The 16,510-nt window shown below is 44.5% G+C and overlaps 1 protein-coding gene across 1 annotated transcript in view; it reads left to right on the forward strand.

Annotated features, from left to right (window-relative positions):
- Positions 1 to 16,510, forward strand: part of CPED1 (cadherin like and PC-esterase domain containing 1) — a 125,152-nt gene that overhangs the window by 22,633 nt on the left and 86,009 nt on the right. The window contains exons 4-5 of the mRNA XM_033162192.1: positions 9,548 to 9,654; positions 12,259 to 12,334. Coding sequence (XP_033018083.1) covers positions 9,548 to 9,654; positions 12,259 to 12,334 — 183 coding nt within the window. The remainder of the gene's footprint in view (positions 1 to 9,547; positions 9,655 to 12,258; positions 12,335 to 16,510) is intronic.

A 16,510-nucleotide genomic window follows, 5' to 3' on the forward strand; every position in this document is an offset into this window, starting at 1 on the left:
CCTCAATTAACTCTTCATTTTGCAGGTTAACCTCTTCTCCACAGGTACGCAGGCGCTGCTATGTCAAGGCCGATGTTGAAGGGCCATAAAGGAATTTCCCTGCATTGGCAGGATTCGCTTTTCCCGTAGCAAAACGTCACAACTTTGGTGGTTTCTTCCTAAATAGGGGAGGTGTGGGGCAGTGACCCCACGCCCCCAGTGCGGCTGTGATACCAAGGTTCCCGTTAAAGGGGTATTGGGGGGAGGCATTGACCATACTCCGAGAGGTTGTCATTGCCCTCCCCCTCCAGCGACGGTGAACGGGGGGGGGGGCTCTCTGGCGATCCCACTTATGTTTGTTTTTAAGTTGTTTTATTCATTGTCTTATATTTGTTGTTAGCTGCCCTGAGCTCGGTTTTTGGAATGGGAAGGGCGGGGTAGAAATAAATTATTATTATTATTATTATTATTATTATTATTATTATTATTATTATTATTATCATCATCATCATCATCATACATGCACCATATCTTCTGTCTCTTCTTGCTCTTATTACAATCCTGTGTAATCAGAATATGTCAACCAAAGGCAGCCACTTCCTCTTCTTTCTGAAGAGGGGTCACACACACACACATCCAAAGAAGGATATAAATTCCTGTGCAGCTTTTGGCCCAACAGTCCTATGCAGCTGCTGAAAAGGAGGCAGAATTAGCCATTTGGGTTGAGGTTGGGGAGGGGAGAATCACAAAACTATAATGGGAGAGACACAAGACAGCTGCCATTCTGAGCTACGGTTACTATGACGCTCTTACTCATTTTGCTTGCCATTCAACTGTATTTACAGAGGACGCTTGGGTTGTGAACGTGATCCGTGCGGGAGGCACGTTCGCAACCCGCAGTGTTTGGAACCCACAGCGCCGCGTCTGCACATGCACGGGTCATGATTTGGTGCTTCTGCGCATGTGCAAAGTGCGATTTAGTGCTTCTGCACATTCGCGAGTGCCGAAACCAGGACGTAGCCCGTTCCGGTACTTACATCGGTAACCCGAAAACGCACAACCCGAGGTATGACTGTATTTTTACACCAGTTTACTTAGTGTGCATAGGACCTCTTGCTGAAGTCTGTTTTTGCCAAAAATGACCTTTTCAGGACAGACATAAATAGACGCGAGTAAATTCAGAGAACATAAAACATATGACAGAAGGGCACAAAATGCAGAACGTATTAGGAAATGTTCAAGGCACTGAACATTTTATCGGCCAGGAGAAGGAACCAAGTTAAGAGGGGGCATAATGGCTCTTTCGCCACTAAAGATAGGAAAAGGCAGAGTAGCTACAATCTACAAAACCACACAAAGTGTATCCTCCCCTAAAAGAGGGCTCGTGTTGCGGTGAGACCTGGAGACCGATCTCCTGGTTGTGGGTGGGTCTATTGGATAGCGACAACACCCAATCGGTAGGTCCCTTGTTGCTGGGTCATTGGGGTGCAGTCTAAACAGATTGAGGGACCTATGCACGTGACCCAGAGCTTCCTCTTTCGGCTCGTGCATCGGAACACCTGCCCACCTCTCCCTACTTTTAGGGCATTTTGCGATTGACCTTGCTATGCCGTCGTGTGTCGTCTGTCATTGGGACAGGGGCACGGCAGGAATTTGCTGATTGGCTTTTGCTATTTGGGTTTCTCCTGCCGCGTAGCAAATCGTCACAACTTGTAAGGTTGTGGATAGGCACTGGTTCAGGTGATAGGGATGGGAGAACGGTCTCGCAATGCCTGTGTGAAGGGTATTCCGCTAAAGGAATCCAGGGACTCAACTTGGTTTGGTCTACCCCCGAGATGGGGTTGTGCCCGTGCCTGAGTCTAGGGGAGCATCGGGTGTGTGTGTGTGTGTAAACAGAGTCTGTTCCTGGGCTTTTCACCTACCTCAGGTGTTCACCCTTGGCTGAACTATGATGGAGCTCTGGGTCAGCGCTACCTGCAATGGTGTAGGGAGCTAGTTGAACCAGAGCCTATGCAACCACTCACTTTTCTGTAATCAATGAAGTTGTGGCCTAAATTCTGCCAAAAAAGCAAAACTAAAATTTGAGTCAAATGTGTGTTTATTTAGGGGGGGGGGGTTCTCTGGGTCTGAACACACAAATCAAGCTGGAGGAACTAAGTAGGCAGCTTTCAGTGTGCAAAAGGAATTCGTCTGTGGAAACTGGTTTCCTGGTGGAATTGCTGGATCTTCGACAAGCTGTAATAACGCAGGAAAACGGGCAATGCAACGGGGGGGGGGGTATGGAGTTATGCAGCCCCTGAGCCTAGGAGATCATTATTATTGAACAAAAAGGTAAAGGACCCCTGACAGTTAAGTCCAGTCATGAACGACTCTGGGGTTGCGGTGCTCATCTCACTTTACTGGCCAAGGGAGCCGACGTTTGTCCGCAGTTTTCCCAGGTCATGTGGTCAGCATGACTAAGCTGCTTCTGGCAAACCAGAGCAGCACACGGAAACGCTGTTTACCTTCCCTCTGGAGCAGTACCTATTTATCTACTTGAACTTTGATGTGTTTTCGAACTGCTAGGTGAGCAGGAGCAGGGAGACCGAGCAACGGGAGCTCACCCCGTCGCGGGGATTCGAACTGCCGACCTTCCGATCGGCAAGCCCAAGAGGCTCAGTGGTTTAGACCACAGCGCCACCCGCGTCCCTATTTTCATTGGTGAAATGTTGTAGGGTATGGAATAGGGTGTTCCCAGGGCTTTCCCCCCCCCCCAGAAGGAACTAACCAGGAACTCAGTTGCAGCACCTCTCAGGCAGGCGTCATTGCCATTCTATGCGAACGAGGGAGGCATTCATGGTGAGTTCCGGCACCTCTTTTTCTAGAAAAATAGCACCGGACAACCCTTTTTTCATCGGAGAAATGTTGGAGGATATGGAGAAGGCTCCGGTATAGCCACAACCTGAGTCCATTTATACTCCCAACAGAATCAACTGATGAAGAATGTGACACTTCAGGTGGAGTTCACACAAAATTCTTACACACGTAAAAAGCGACACATGCAAAAGGGTAGGCTGAATTTCTCCTGTTAGCCAGGTATGTGTCTCATCTTCTGCATGCATACAAACAGCACAAATAGAGGAAGAAAGGTAGGTTCAACTTCCAATAGCAGCCAGTTATGTATATAACCTAATATGTGATTGTAGAATTCTAGCAGTACATGCAAGTCTTCTTTCATCAAAATAAATAGCTATAACAAACGGAAATAAAATCACCAGATGCCCCGAAGGTGGAAATGCTATAGTGTCCTGTAAACATCTGGTTGCCATTTTCAATTAGGACCCGCCTTTTAAAGGAACTGAAATAAGCTTTTTAAAAAATAAATAAATAGGACAGTAGGCATTCTGTTCTTTTCGTGGCTGGGGGGTAAAGGAAACACCATGGCTAGAGAGGTCACAGGAAGCTCAGCTTCTCTAAACAAGAAAGTCTGAGAAATGTAAAGTGAATTGAACTCAAGTTCCAGCAGTATAAACAGTCCAACAGAGTTAAAGTTAAATAAATATGCCTAGGGAATCCACCGATTCTAGTAGAAGCACAAATGTTCTTGTGCCATTAATATATCCATTCTAGAGTAACCACGAGAGAAACATCTTAGTAATAAAGCCAGGCAATAAATAAATAAATTGTGCAGTAAATAGCTTTAAAAGTACCATAACGTTCTTGCCTTATTTTCTCTTAAACGGAAGAGGTAAGCACAACTTGGCCTCAGACAAGCAACGTTTATTTCTTAATTCAAAGCATATGTTGCAGGCATTGATTTTTTTTTCTTTAGAAAGCAAAATATTCATTTCAGTTGTACCCTTTAGTCCCATCTTTCAGCGGAGTAAGTCTGTAAACAAAAGCTGTGGAATGATAATAACATGTTCTTACATTGCTTGTGTAGAGATGTGCAGATTGTCGTGCAGCTTTTGAGATTCGGCGTTTCAGTTTACAGTGAAAACTTTCCAAAGCTTAAGTAGGGTGAAAGGGTAAGGTGGGGGGTAGGATGCTTAATTTCAAAAGTATCGTAATGCTGTAAAGAACTGTTAAAACACTGAACCCTTCATAAACATGCAGAATAGGCATTTCTTTGAAATCTGTTTCCAGCCTTAAATTACGTAATTAGGGTCTCAACCTCCACCCCACCCCCAAAGTACCAGAGTTTCTTTCATTTTGTAACAAGGTTCTCAATAGTTCACAATTATTTGTAGGTACAGAACAGCTTCAGACGTTGATAACTGGTCTTATTTTATTTTTGAAGCAAGTTTCTGTTTCTTATGGATGCGAAAATAGTGTTGAAAATGTGTGAGCCCTGAATGTTTTAATAATCCAGCAAGTTTCATAACTGTCAACCTTCATTTTTTTGCATTGGGAAACGGCGCTGGAATAAGGGAATTTCCCGCAAAAAAGGGAAAGTTGACAGCTAAACTTTAGCTTACAGTGTGGAGAATGTAGTTGCACAGGTCTAGATAATTTTTCCAAGCAAACCTTTTGGCCAATCCTATCCAAATTTTTGTTGTTATTGTTGGTCAAGGTAGATAGGAGGGTGGATGATTGGCACCGATTCTCATGCAAACAAATTTTGCACAAATTCTAGATATATACAAATTCCGATGTAAGCAAGTTGGAGGTTCAAAAAAAGCACACCCAAAGGCATGTCCCACTGAAATCAATGAAGAGCACCCCCAATGAATGTGCATTCTGATCCATGTCCTTTTAAAATATATTTTTAATACTTTTCAGGTTTATACATTTCATTAATTTTACAATCATTTTTTAAATTTCAAAGTTTGACTCCCTTCCCCCTCTTTCTGTGGATCCTTAAATTTATTGTTTAATATCTTGTGCATATGCAAATTCATTTAATTTGCTCATTTAATTATCTACTTTAAATATATACCCTTATGAAGCTGCAGGCTATTACAAGAATCTTGCCAATGTTTTTATCTGTTTGCAATTTATCTCAAAATATTCAATAAACCATTTCCATTATTTTATAAAAAGTTTGCTATCTGCATATTCCGTAAGTTTTTGTATCCATTCTTCCTTTGCTGGGACTTCTGCTTCTTTCCATTTTGGGGCAAGTAACATTCTTGCTACTGTGATAGCATACATGAATAAGTTTCTATACAATTTAGGTAGTTCTGTCCCTATAATTCCCAAAAGAAAGGCTTCTGGGTTGTTGTTTTACAAACGTTATTTTGAACATCTTTTTCATTTCTGCTGACCCTAAATTAGTGGTTGTGTGACTTGGCCCAGTAAACAGGATCAGTTACATAAAACATTGTTTGCAATAGGGACCTGGTTGTAGGAAGCAGAAAGTCAATGGGTAGTCAGTGAAGGTTCCCACAGTACTAGGGTGAGGGTTCAGAGCAGCAGCTAACAGTATGGGGAGCTAAGAGAGATGTGATTTCAGAGGGCAATCTACGATTCTACGATTCTAGGGTGGATGGCAGGCTGGAGCATTATCAAATGAGTGGTAGACTCATAATCTGGGGAACCGGGTTCGTGTCTCCACTCCTCCACATGCAGCTGCTGGGTGACCTTGGGCTAGTCACACTTCTTTGAAGTCTCTCAGCCCCACTCACCTCACAGAGTGTTTGTTGTGGGGGAGGAAGAGAAAGGAGAATGTTAGCCGCTTTGAGACTCCTTCGGGTAGTGATAAAGCGGGGTATCAAATCCAAACTCTTCTTCTCTTCTTCTTCTTCTTCTGGAGAGGTTCCGGGCATGGAGGGAAGTCGAAAATGTTGTAATCCGCTTGCAAGCGGAGTTAGGACTCGGGAGCAGCTCTTTCTCATACTGTAGTCTCCTTGGATGCCAGAGGCCTATTCCAGAAAGAAAGAAAAAAGCACTGAAGTTTTAGGTTCAGATATTCTGGAGGGAGAAGTTCTGGCTTAGAAACTAGCTCTTGACAGATGCATGCAGTGTGTAGGAAGCAGGACTTGGGACTGCCAATATGATGAGCGCATTCTGCAAAAGTCTGAAGGTTCATCCAAAGGACCATGGTCCAGGATAGAAACGGAAAAGCACAACGTGCTAGGATTTCTGTTACTGTATTTGTTTGCAGTTGTAAAGGTGTGTTCATCTTGAAATAAATTGATGTCGGTACGTCTTTCTTCTCATTAGGCGCCTTAAATCATGGCGCCTTAAAGCTGTAAAGTCTCGTTTATTTCCCTCTGTCTATAGAAGTGTTTGTGTATTCATCCTGGCAATGCTTAATTAGTTCCATGGACACAGAAGATAAATAACAATGGTGCTCTGAATGGGGAAGGCACTATTCCTAATGCATATCAAGACAATTCTGTTGGGTAGGCTCATTCACGTTGATTAACAGAGTTGACTGGGTTACATTTATCTTTCTGTCCCTCTGGATTAGCCAGATGATGTCTTCCTGTACTCCTGATTCTTCTGTGGGCTGTAAAACTGGGATTGTAACAGGTGTCCAGGAGGGAAGCAGGCATCTTTTCTGTGGGATCATCCTGTAGCAATGGCAGGATGTTGTCAAGAGAGCAGAGTGCTGCCATTTGATGTGTGTACCTTAATACAGTCTTCATTTATTTGGCCTGTAAAGGAAAGTTAAATAGACAACAACGGTAGCAAACCCGGCATGAATTCAGTTTTACCAATTCATGCATCAGGCTTGTGGCTCTCGTTATGTTTGTTTCCCCTCCGTTTTAGGGTCTTCAAAAATTTAAATATATATTTTTCCTATCTACTACCATTCTTACTGAAATTTGACATTATTACTGTGATATCCAAATCTAGTCAAATATCCAAACCTAGTGGACCCATTCGACTCCGAAGATGACTTAGTCAGATGTCTTAATGTTGTATGTTTTACTTTGCTTGAGATTGTGGAAGGAATTTGCGTGTGGTTGCAGCTGGCTCTTACATACTAATAAATAATGATTTAATAGCCCTCTTCATATCTTCAGTAGCTTGTTGCTATAAACAGAAACAGTACTGCAACAGTTGTTTGTCATTGTGATAACCGGATTTTAATAGCTGTCTCTTGCCTGCCACCGAATTCTTGCTTCCAAGATGGATCCCACAAAGGTTGGCAACTGATTTGGGGGGGGGGAAATCAGCCAGGCCTGCCCTTCTGCCTTTTCAAACATCAGCAGGTGATAGCATGATGGTGAATGATGGCGATAATGTCTGGACATAAAGCAATCTCCCATCTGTCCTGGTCCCATAACTGTGGCGGTTTTTGGAGACATCTCTCAAGTCAGGCGTTGACACTTGATCCAATCCCTCCACAATGGGCAGCTGTGGCTGTGAACCTCAATTTTAATTTCACACAATCCCCTGTAGCAACGTTACGGAAGGCACTCCAGGGCATTGTGGGAAAGCAAAATGGCAGCTCCCTTGGAGTGTTCTTTGCTGTGTGGCAAGCCTAAAGGCATATCCTCCAACATTTCTCTGGTGAAAATAGGGGCGTCCCCTCCAACGTTTCTCTCACGAAAATAATGTCCTAAGGAAAAGTGGGACATTCTGGGATCAAATCAGAAACAGGGATGGCTTCTGTAAATCTGGGACTGTCCCTGGAAAATAGGGACATTCGGAGGGCTGCAAAGGGGAGGGACTTGGCCCAGGCCACCTTCATTCCTAGAACCACCCCTGTCTCAAGTACACATTTCATGGACTCTGTTTATTTTTTTTTTCATTTCATAAAGTTACAGAAGGTTGTTTTGCATGCGACAAAGAGCTAATTTGGCATTGGGGTTTTTGCACTTTGGATCAGTCTTCTTTACGATGCATAATATTTCTGAAGGTAGCCTAGTTTATTTTAAGCCAGTTTGTCCTATGAGGTCTTTGTTTTTGGTACCTCCGTTTGCAGAATAATATTCTCCCACTCCAAAAGCCCTTCGGATGAAAGAATGTTTGCCTTTCTACTCCTACCAACCCTTTGTCCATCTGCATCGCTTCGCCAGCTTAGGCATTCCAAGTGGTTCGTTCAGAGGGCAGAATTCTGAAGAGTGTGTGAGGAGAGAATGTTATCTTGCTGCCATCTGCTATCTTGATGAAAATATTGAGCCACATATCTATGAGAAGCCAGTTGTAAATATGCTGCTTAATGCATACAACACGCTGCCGGGATCTAGACCGCTTGAAAAAGAATATTAGCAAGCAGATCTGGTATGATCTGATATACCGAGGCTGCCCCCTAGAGGACAGGTGAGGGAACAGGAGACGGGGGGGGGAGGATACTAGCATCAGTGTTGCATTGCCAGGCCAACATTCCCTTTCTTGCCTCCCCATCCCTATAAAATACATCCATGCTTATTCGGGTAAAGGAAATACGGAGCTAAGCTGGCCACCTTTCAGTGTAGCTAAAAGCTCACCAGAGTAATCCCTGAGATCTGTTGCACGTATTTAGTGTGGTGCTGAAAATGCCAAGGTTGCAGGTTCCATCCCCACATGGGACGGCTGCATAATAATTTAATAATAATAATAATTTAGTATTTATACCCAACCCATCTGGCTGGGTTTCACCAGCCACTCTGGGCGGCTTCCAACATAATAATAATAATAATAATAATAATAATAATAATAATAATAATAATAATAGCAATACAGTGGTGCCCCGCTAGACGAATGCCTCGCTAGACGAAAGGCATTCGCTAGTGGAAGGCTGTCTCACAAGACAAATTTTTGAATGGGCTTTTTTTTTGGTCAAACTGCTCTTCCCCCATTGGTGCTTCACAAGACGAAATTTTCGCTATACGACAGCACTCGCAGAACGAATTAATTTCATCTTGTGAGGCACCACTGTAATAGCAATAAAACATCAAACATTAAAAGCTTCCCTAAACAGGGCTGCCTTCAGATGTCTTTTAAAAGTCAGATAGTTGTTTATTTCCTTGACGTCTGATGGGAGGGCGTTCCACAGGGCGGGCACCACTACCAAGAAGGCCCTCTGCCTGGTTCCATATTCCTGCATTGCTGAGGGTTGGATTAGATGATCCTCAGGGTTCCTTCTGACTCAACAGTTCTGTGATTCTGTAACATATTATTCCCGGCAAATACACATTTGTACCATCTTTGATCCAATGAGCTCAATGTGACATACATGGTGGTTCTCCTCCTCTCCATTTTGATTCTCCCAATACTGTTGTGAGGTAGGTTACACTGAAAGACTGTGACTGGTGAACCTTATGGCTAAGCAGCCCTTTGAGACCTGATCTCCCAGGTTCTCTTCCAGGACTCTACCCACTAAGCCGCACTGGGGGTGTAGTCTCATTTCCCCCCATAATACTCTTTAGCTGTGGTGATTTGAGTGCTGTTCAGTTTCAGCTAATGATGTCCATTTGCATTGTGCTTCCCTCTGAAAAGAAATACTTGTGTCTAAACAGGCTAAAATAATTCTGACGAGAACTGAGAGGAGCCTTTAGCTGTATTCGTAAAAGTTGTGAAACTCTGCACAGGATCAAGTGAGGCCCCGAATGTTGCGTCCGACAAATGCTGCTTCATAGCAACAAATACAAGTGACACCTGGACAATTAAAAAAAAAATTGCTTCCTATTGTGCTTCTCTTTCTTTTGTACAGATGAATTAAGCTCTTGGGATCTTTTGATTTGCCTATCTTCCAGCAAAACCGACCACGAAAATTGCTTAAATACAGTGGAATCGCATGGAGCAACATTAATGCAGAAGGTATGGTTCAGAACTGTCATCTTTGGTTTTGACGTGCCCTTAAGTGGTTATTGGCCCACCCAGCCAGATGCCAGTTCTGGCACCTTTATTGTGCGTTTTTACCGTTATAGCTATCTAACTGGTATGGGAATTTGCTGGTGTTGCCGGATAACCATTGTGTGAATGATGTCTCGGGCACAATCTGCAAAATCTCTACTTCAAAGACCTCTGAGAACAAGGCTGAGAGAAAACAGCCTCCTGAGATCTTGGAGAATTTTTGCCAGGAACAGGCAACACTTGTTTCAATGAGGCTTTTGTGGCAATGCAAATTGCAGGTGCTGAGGGCTTGAATTGGATTGGGCCTGCAATAAACCCAGTGCTTTTTTTCTTTTAAAAAAATGTTTAGGGGTACTCTAATTTTGCTGCACATATTGAAATATTGCCCCTCAATGAGGCCAAACTTAGATTCACAAAATGTTTAGGGGTATGCGCACCCCTGCGTACCCCCAGGAAAAAGCACTGTATAAACCCATGCTATAGTGTCTTAGTACAGGAGGAGCCCGTATACAGTGGTACCTCGGAAGTTGAACGGAACCTGTTCCGGAAGTCCATTCAATTGCCAAAACATTCGGAAACCAAGGCGCAGCTTCTGATTGGCTGCAGGAAGCTCCTGCAGTCAATCGGAAGCTGCGGAATCTGTGTCGGATGTTCAGGTTCCAAGGAATGTTCGCAAACCGGAACACTCACTTCCGGGTTTGCGGCATTCAGGAGCCAAAACGTCAGAGTTCCAGGGCATTCAGGGCCCAAAGTACGACTGTACTGGCAAATTAGAGAATCATGGAGTCGGAAGGGACCCTGAGGATCCTCTAGACCAGCCTCCTGCAGTGCTGAAATATGCAGCTGTCCCTTATGGGGATCGAACCTGCAACCTTGGCATTATCAGCACCACGCTCTAACCAACTGAGCTATTGTGGTGTGGGGCACAACAGCCCTGCATTTGAGGGTGGAATTCTGTGACTGACATTACCTGAGGTTTGGCCTGAGTTAGCTAGTCCAATGGTCTGACTCATTCAAAGGCAGCTTCATATCCTGGGTGCAGGACCATCCCAGCATTTCAGGCTAAGGATCTTGAGTAAAAGACCTCTGAGATGCTGGAGAAGACAGCTTTGTGAAGAGCTGTAAGCACATGTTTAATTCTCCCCCTTTGATCTAAGTGGAAAGCGTAGCGGCTTAGCCTTGGCTGGATCATGCCCACTGAAATTTCTACACGATGCCGCAATAATTCTTTGTTATCTGACCTAGATTGTTGTAGTTCACCTCACCCACAGCTGGAATTCAGCTCTCACACATTGCAATAAAAATATAGGATTCCAAAGAAATGGACACAAATGTCTCATTGAGGAAAGAATGCTTGGGAACAAAAGGAAACAAAGTGTGCAACATGCGCTCCGCATTTTGAAAGGATTGAGTGCCCCTTCTGTTGGGTGAAAGTGGGTGTCACAATTTTTCTTGCCAGGGCAGTCTTGAATTTAAGATCTTTTTTTTTTTAAGGCTTTATTGCCCTTTTACAACAACAACAATTTATTCGACCGTCAGTCAGAACACAATCATTATCCATACGAAATTTAAAAAAACCTGAGACAACTCAGAGGGGTTTACACTAAAACATACACTAAAAGTAGATTATACATAAAGACCCATATCGATACTATCGATTTTAACCTTACGTCGTTTAAGGGCCAAAAAAAAAAGAAATTTGGCCACCTCAAAGGTTGTGGTGCCAGTAAAATTATTCACCAAAAACAAAACCTGACATTCTCTATCTACCAGGCTAAGGTGGCCTAAGAGTGGAGCTATCAGTTTTTGTCTAAGGTCTACATAAAATGGACAGGTCAGGAAAATGTGTTCGGTTGACTCAACCATTCCCAAGGCACAGGGACAGACTCTCAGAGCAAATGGGACTCCCTTGTATCTTCCCAACAAGACCGCCGTTTCCAGGACGTTTAACCTTGCTGCTGTGAGGAGTCTGCGGTATTCCACATATTGGATTTCCACCAGGTAAGGAGCTGGTGAATTCTGGAAGATCTGCTCCCCAAAAACATCCCTGGTTTAACACAAGCAATGTCCTCTTGTCTAGCAATGTCCCTCAGTCTTTGAGAGATCACAGCTTTGGCATATTGCCCTTTTATAAACATCTAGCATAAACATCTCTCCTAGGCAATTGGCAGTTGTATCCATAAATAAACTAAATGCCAGTAGGGCTTTTTGGACTGAACGCCACAGAGGGAACGATCTGTTAATTTCAGAATCCCTGCCAGTGTCAACAATGTCAAGTGTGTGTCTTTTTAAACAAGCCTTAAATTATCTGCATGTTCTATACTTGCCTCGATTTCTGCTTCCTCGGGGATGTTCACACACCTATGTGACTTACAATTAAAAACGAACAGAATTTAGGGCTGGTTGAAACCCTCGAGATAGGTAGGTTCTGTCCATTTTCTCTCCCCATGTCAGGGAACGCGTCCCAGCTAATATCTCTGGAGCAACAGAACACTGTAGCTGCATCTTTGACTGGCACAGCTACGAAAAGGAAACGCCAATGATCAGAATCTCTCTCATTGTTTTCAGGCAAATGCCGTTCCCCAACTACAGCGCCTGCTTTGCAGGAAAGAAGGGTTATGCCAGATAGTCAGAACATTTCCAGGTAACTTTCTGATTTATTCCAATGCACATTTGGTTATTTATTTATTTTTTTAAATCTTTGTGTGCTTGCTGGAGTGTGAACCCACCTTGGCTCATCTTGGGTCACTCTCAAAAATAATCTGAAGAAGTGTGCGTGCACATGAAAGCTCATACCAAGAACAAACTTAGTTGGTCTCTAAGGTGCTACTGGAAGGAATTTTATTTATTTATTTATTATTTTTTTGACTATGGCAGACCAACACGGCTACCTACCTGTAACTGTTACTCATAGTGCCAGGGCAGCCCATCCCGTTTTGCCGCCTGAGGGGAAATGAGAATGAGCTGCCTCCTGCTCCCCTGGCTGCCATATCCTATCCTGTCCCCCACCTCCCTGTCTTCTCCTGCCCCCCCCCCAGTTCTGCTGCCATTGAAATGCAGCAAGAGGGGACGTCCCACAAAGCCTCCCCACTTGTCTTCTCCACCCCAGGGGTGTGGAAAACGAGTGGCAGTGCCATGTCCCGGAAGTGGTGGGGCGGACAGGGAGCTGCCTCTTCTGCTTCTTCCGCATGAGGCGGCTGCTTTACCCCGCTTTGCATGTGGACCAACTCTGCACAATACTTAAAGGTCATTCAGAGGCATTAAAGCTATTCAATGCTCCCCATGCACTGAAAGAACATGTGTGTCGGGCGGTTGCCCTGGGAGCAAGCAGACGGGCATCACTGCAAACATGCCCTGCATTCACAGTGTGGGAAGAGGCTCTATGCACCTTCTTCTTCTTTGGCGATCACTCGTAGCCGAGTAAGATTGTTTTCCATAAACTCGGTTTTAACAGTGAGTCCATAAGTGACTGTGGAGGCCAATTCTGAATACACATGTCCTTCCACAGTGGGGACATAGGTTTCTGGGCATGTGTTGTTTGATCATGTGAGGTTTTGCCAAGCATGCCTTTCCTCTTAGCGTGTTTCTCCCTTTTGTCCTGAGTTCGAGCGTCTTCATATTCCATGACACCTTTGGTAAAGGCTGTTCTCCCATTGGAGCGCTCGCAGGCCAGTGTTTCTCAGTTGTCAGTGTGTATACTACATTTTTTAAGATTTGCCTTGAGGGAGTCTTTGAACCTCTTCTGTTGACCACCAGCATTACGCTTAACATTTTAAAGTTCGGAATAGAGTAGTTGCTTTGGAAGACGATAATCAGGCATCCGCACAACACGACCAGTCCAACGAAGCTGATGTTGAAGAATCATTGCTTGAATCATTGCTCATGCAAGAGGGGACACTGGTTCAATGAGGGTCTCCCCTTTGCATGGAAGAGTCCTAGGGGCATGTCCCTCTGCACTCATAGTGCCCCTTCACACGCCAGCAAAATGTGCAGATGGCTGTGTTGTGGCTGCGTTGGAGGGCAAGGCTTGTCAAGGTAGCCCCATGAACCCCCATCGCACCTCCTTAGGTGAATGAGAGAGTAATTCAGACCCCCTTGCCAGATAAAGGAGAATGTGGCTGTACAAGGCTTGCCCTAGGACCTGGTTCTCTTTGAGGTATCAATCCTGTTAGTGATGTGCCCTTTCAGCCCGAATGTGCAGGCTCTCCTGACATAATGCTCCTCCATACAAACAACAACAACAACAAGGTGGCTCCTTTTGTCACTGCCATTGGTAAACAATTGGGAGCCAGGAATCCTTGCCAGGGATCTAGTGCAAATGGTATCGAGATCTACCAGCAGAGCCAGATCTCCCTTCTGTTCTAGGGTAAGTTCCCCCATTATTGCGTGTTGTCAGTGGCCCACCTGTACGATCTGAATGTTCTGCCTCTTGTGCACCTGTTGATATGGACATGACATTTTTAAAAGTGGTAACTTGCCCGCCACAAACCTGGGACTAGAAGCTTTCAAGACTGGGGGAAGGGGGAAGGATAATCTTTCTAATGGTTGAGCATACCCAGCCCCTCCAAGTGTCCCTATTTTCCAAGGACAGCCCTGATTTAGAGAAGCCGTTCCGCTTTCTGATTTGAACCCAAAATTTCCTGCTTTTCCTTAGGCTGTCCCTATTTTCATTGGAGAAATGTGGGGGGATATAGAGTTATCCAGCCCCCTAGTTGTCTGAAGGCAATCCTGTATGGGGAAGGTTTTTTTTTTTTAACGTTTAACGTTTAATGTTTTAATTAATTAAGGGCGCGGGTGGCACTGTGGTTGAACCACAGAGCCTAGGGCTTGCTGATCAGAAGGTTGGCAGTTCGAATCCCCACGACGGGGTGAGCTCCCATTGCTCGGTCCCTGCTCCTGCCAACCTAGCAGTTCAAAAGCACGCAGTGCAAGTAGATAAATAGGTACTGTTCCAGCAGGAAGGTAAACGGCATTTCCGTGCCCTGCTCTGGTTCACCAGAAGTGGCTTAGTCATGCTGGCCACATGATCTGGAAGCTGTACGCCAGCTCCCTCAGCCAATAAAGTGAGATGAACACTGCAACCCCAGAATCGTCCATGACTGGACCTGATGGTTAGCGGTCCCTTTACATTTACCTTTTATTGTTTTAATATATGTTGGAAGCTTCCCAGAGTGGCTGGGGCAACCCAGCAAGATGTGTGGAGTATAAACAGTAAAATTATCATCATGGAATGGGACATCCCTATTTTCATTGGAGAAATGTTGGAGGATATGCATACCTAGGGGGAAAATGAACTTAACTATTACATTATAAAAGGAGAAGGGTGAACTCTGACTGTTTTGGCATCAAAGTGGCTCACACAGCCAAATGGCACACCAAGGAGCGGCTCGTTCTTGCCACCCAGAGTCCTCAGCCACACTTGAATTTTAATAGGGGGAGCGGGCTGAGTTATCTTAGAAACAAGGACATAGCCTGCACATTTATTCAAGAGGAGCGATTTTAAAATATAAATAAAACACTTTCCTATTGTTTCTCCTTTTTTTCCCTTGGCTCTTCTCCTCAGTCAGGATATCCTCCCCTGTGTCTGCTGTGTTGATTTAACTTTACTTTTCCTGGCAGCACCTTTCGAATTAGCGCTCGGCGCAAGGATTACGGCTTGGAATTATGAAGTTTTATTGCCCCAGGTCACGTGCATAATCTTGGAAAGGAATTGGAACGGGCTCCTTTGGCTTGCTGTTGTCCACTGCATGTGATGCCTTCTCTCCTCGCAAATTAATAGCTGTGCTCCAAAAAGGAGAAGTCACCACTAGAATGAGAGAACAAAACAGGGAGGAGAAAGAGGGAGGCAAATAAATGTTGAGTTTTCCTAACAGGGGTGAGGCACAACAAAGCAGAAACTCAAAGGCATGATCTAGCTGTGTGAAAACTATTTGATGTTTTTATGGGAGAGGCTTAAGCAGATGTTTACCTCTCACATTGCAGTCGGTGGGAGTTTAGAGTGCTTCTTTTTGTCTGGATTATGCCCTCAGCAGAGAGGGTTTTTTTGGGGGGGGGGGTGGTTGGATGAGTAGTGATAAATAATGGCAGTGTGACTGCTTCTTCTAAGTTCCTATATTTCTTAGATTTGTTCCGTCTTTCGCAATACTTTTCACATTGCCTCTGCAATCGGGTCAACCCGATTTCCCCCGTGTTTTTCTTTAACGTGCTTTCAAAACAACAATTTTTGCCTTGGGCAGCCTTTCCCTTCATCCTCCGGCCCAATGGCGGCATGTGGTGAGTCTGCTGCTCAGTTTGGCTGCCAGCCACTGTACACTCCCTTAGCCCTGCCAGAGACACAGTGTCTCTCTTCATCTTTGTGGTATCTTCAGCAACAAAAATAGTGTATCTAGACTGCAGATATCGACATGGCAGACATGGCAGAAGGTGGGGGGCTTGGAAGCTACCTACCTTTCTGGTTGCCAGTGTGGTGTGTAGTGGTTAAGAGCAGTGGACTTGTAATCTGGTGAACTAGGCTTGATTCTCCGCTCCTCCACATGCAGCTGCTGGGTGACCTTGGGCTAGTCACACTTCTCTGAAGTCTCTCAGCCCCAGTCACCTCACAGAGTGTTTGTTGTGGGGGAGGAAGGGAAAGGAGAATATTAGCCGCTTTGAGACTCCTTCGGGTAGTGATAAAGCAGGATATCAAATCCAAACTCTTTTCTTCTTGCTTTGCTTATTCTTTCTTCTTCTTTTGAATTTTTATTTATAAGTTTCCAGGGTTTACAAATTTAACACAACATATGTACTTTCCCATTGATTTTTTTCAACCAACAGTTGACTC

This window comes from Lacerta agilis, chromosome 10 (assembly GCF_009819535.1).
Source record: "Lacerta agilis isolate rLacAgi1 chromosome 10, rLacAgi1.pri, whole genome shotgun sequence".
NCBI classification, from domain to species: Eukaryota; Metazoa; Chordata; class Lepidosauria; order Squamata; family Lacertidae; genus Lacerta; species Lacerta agilis.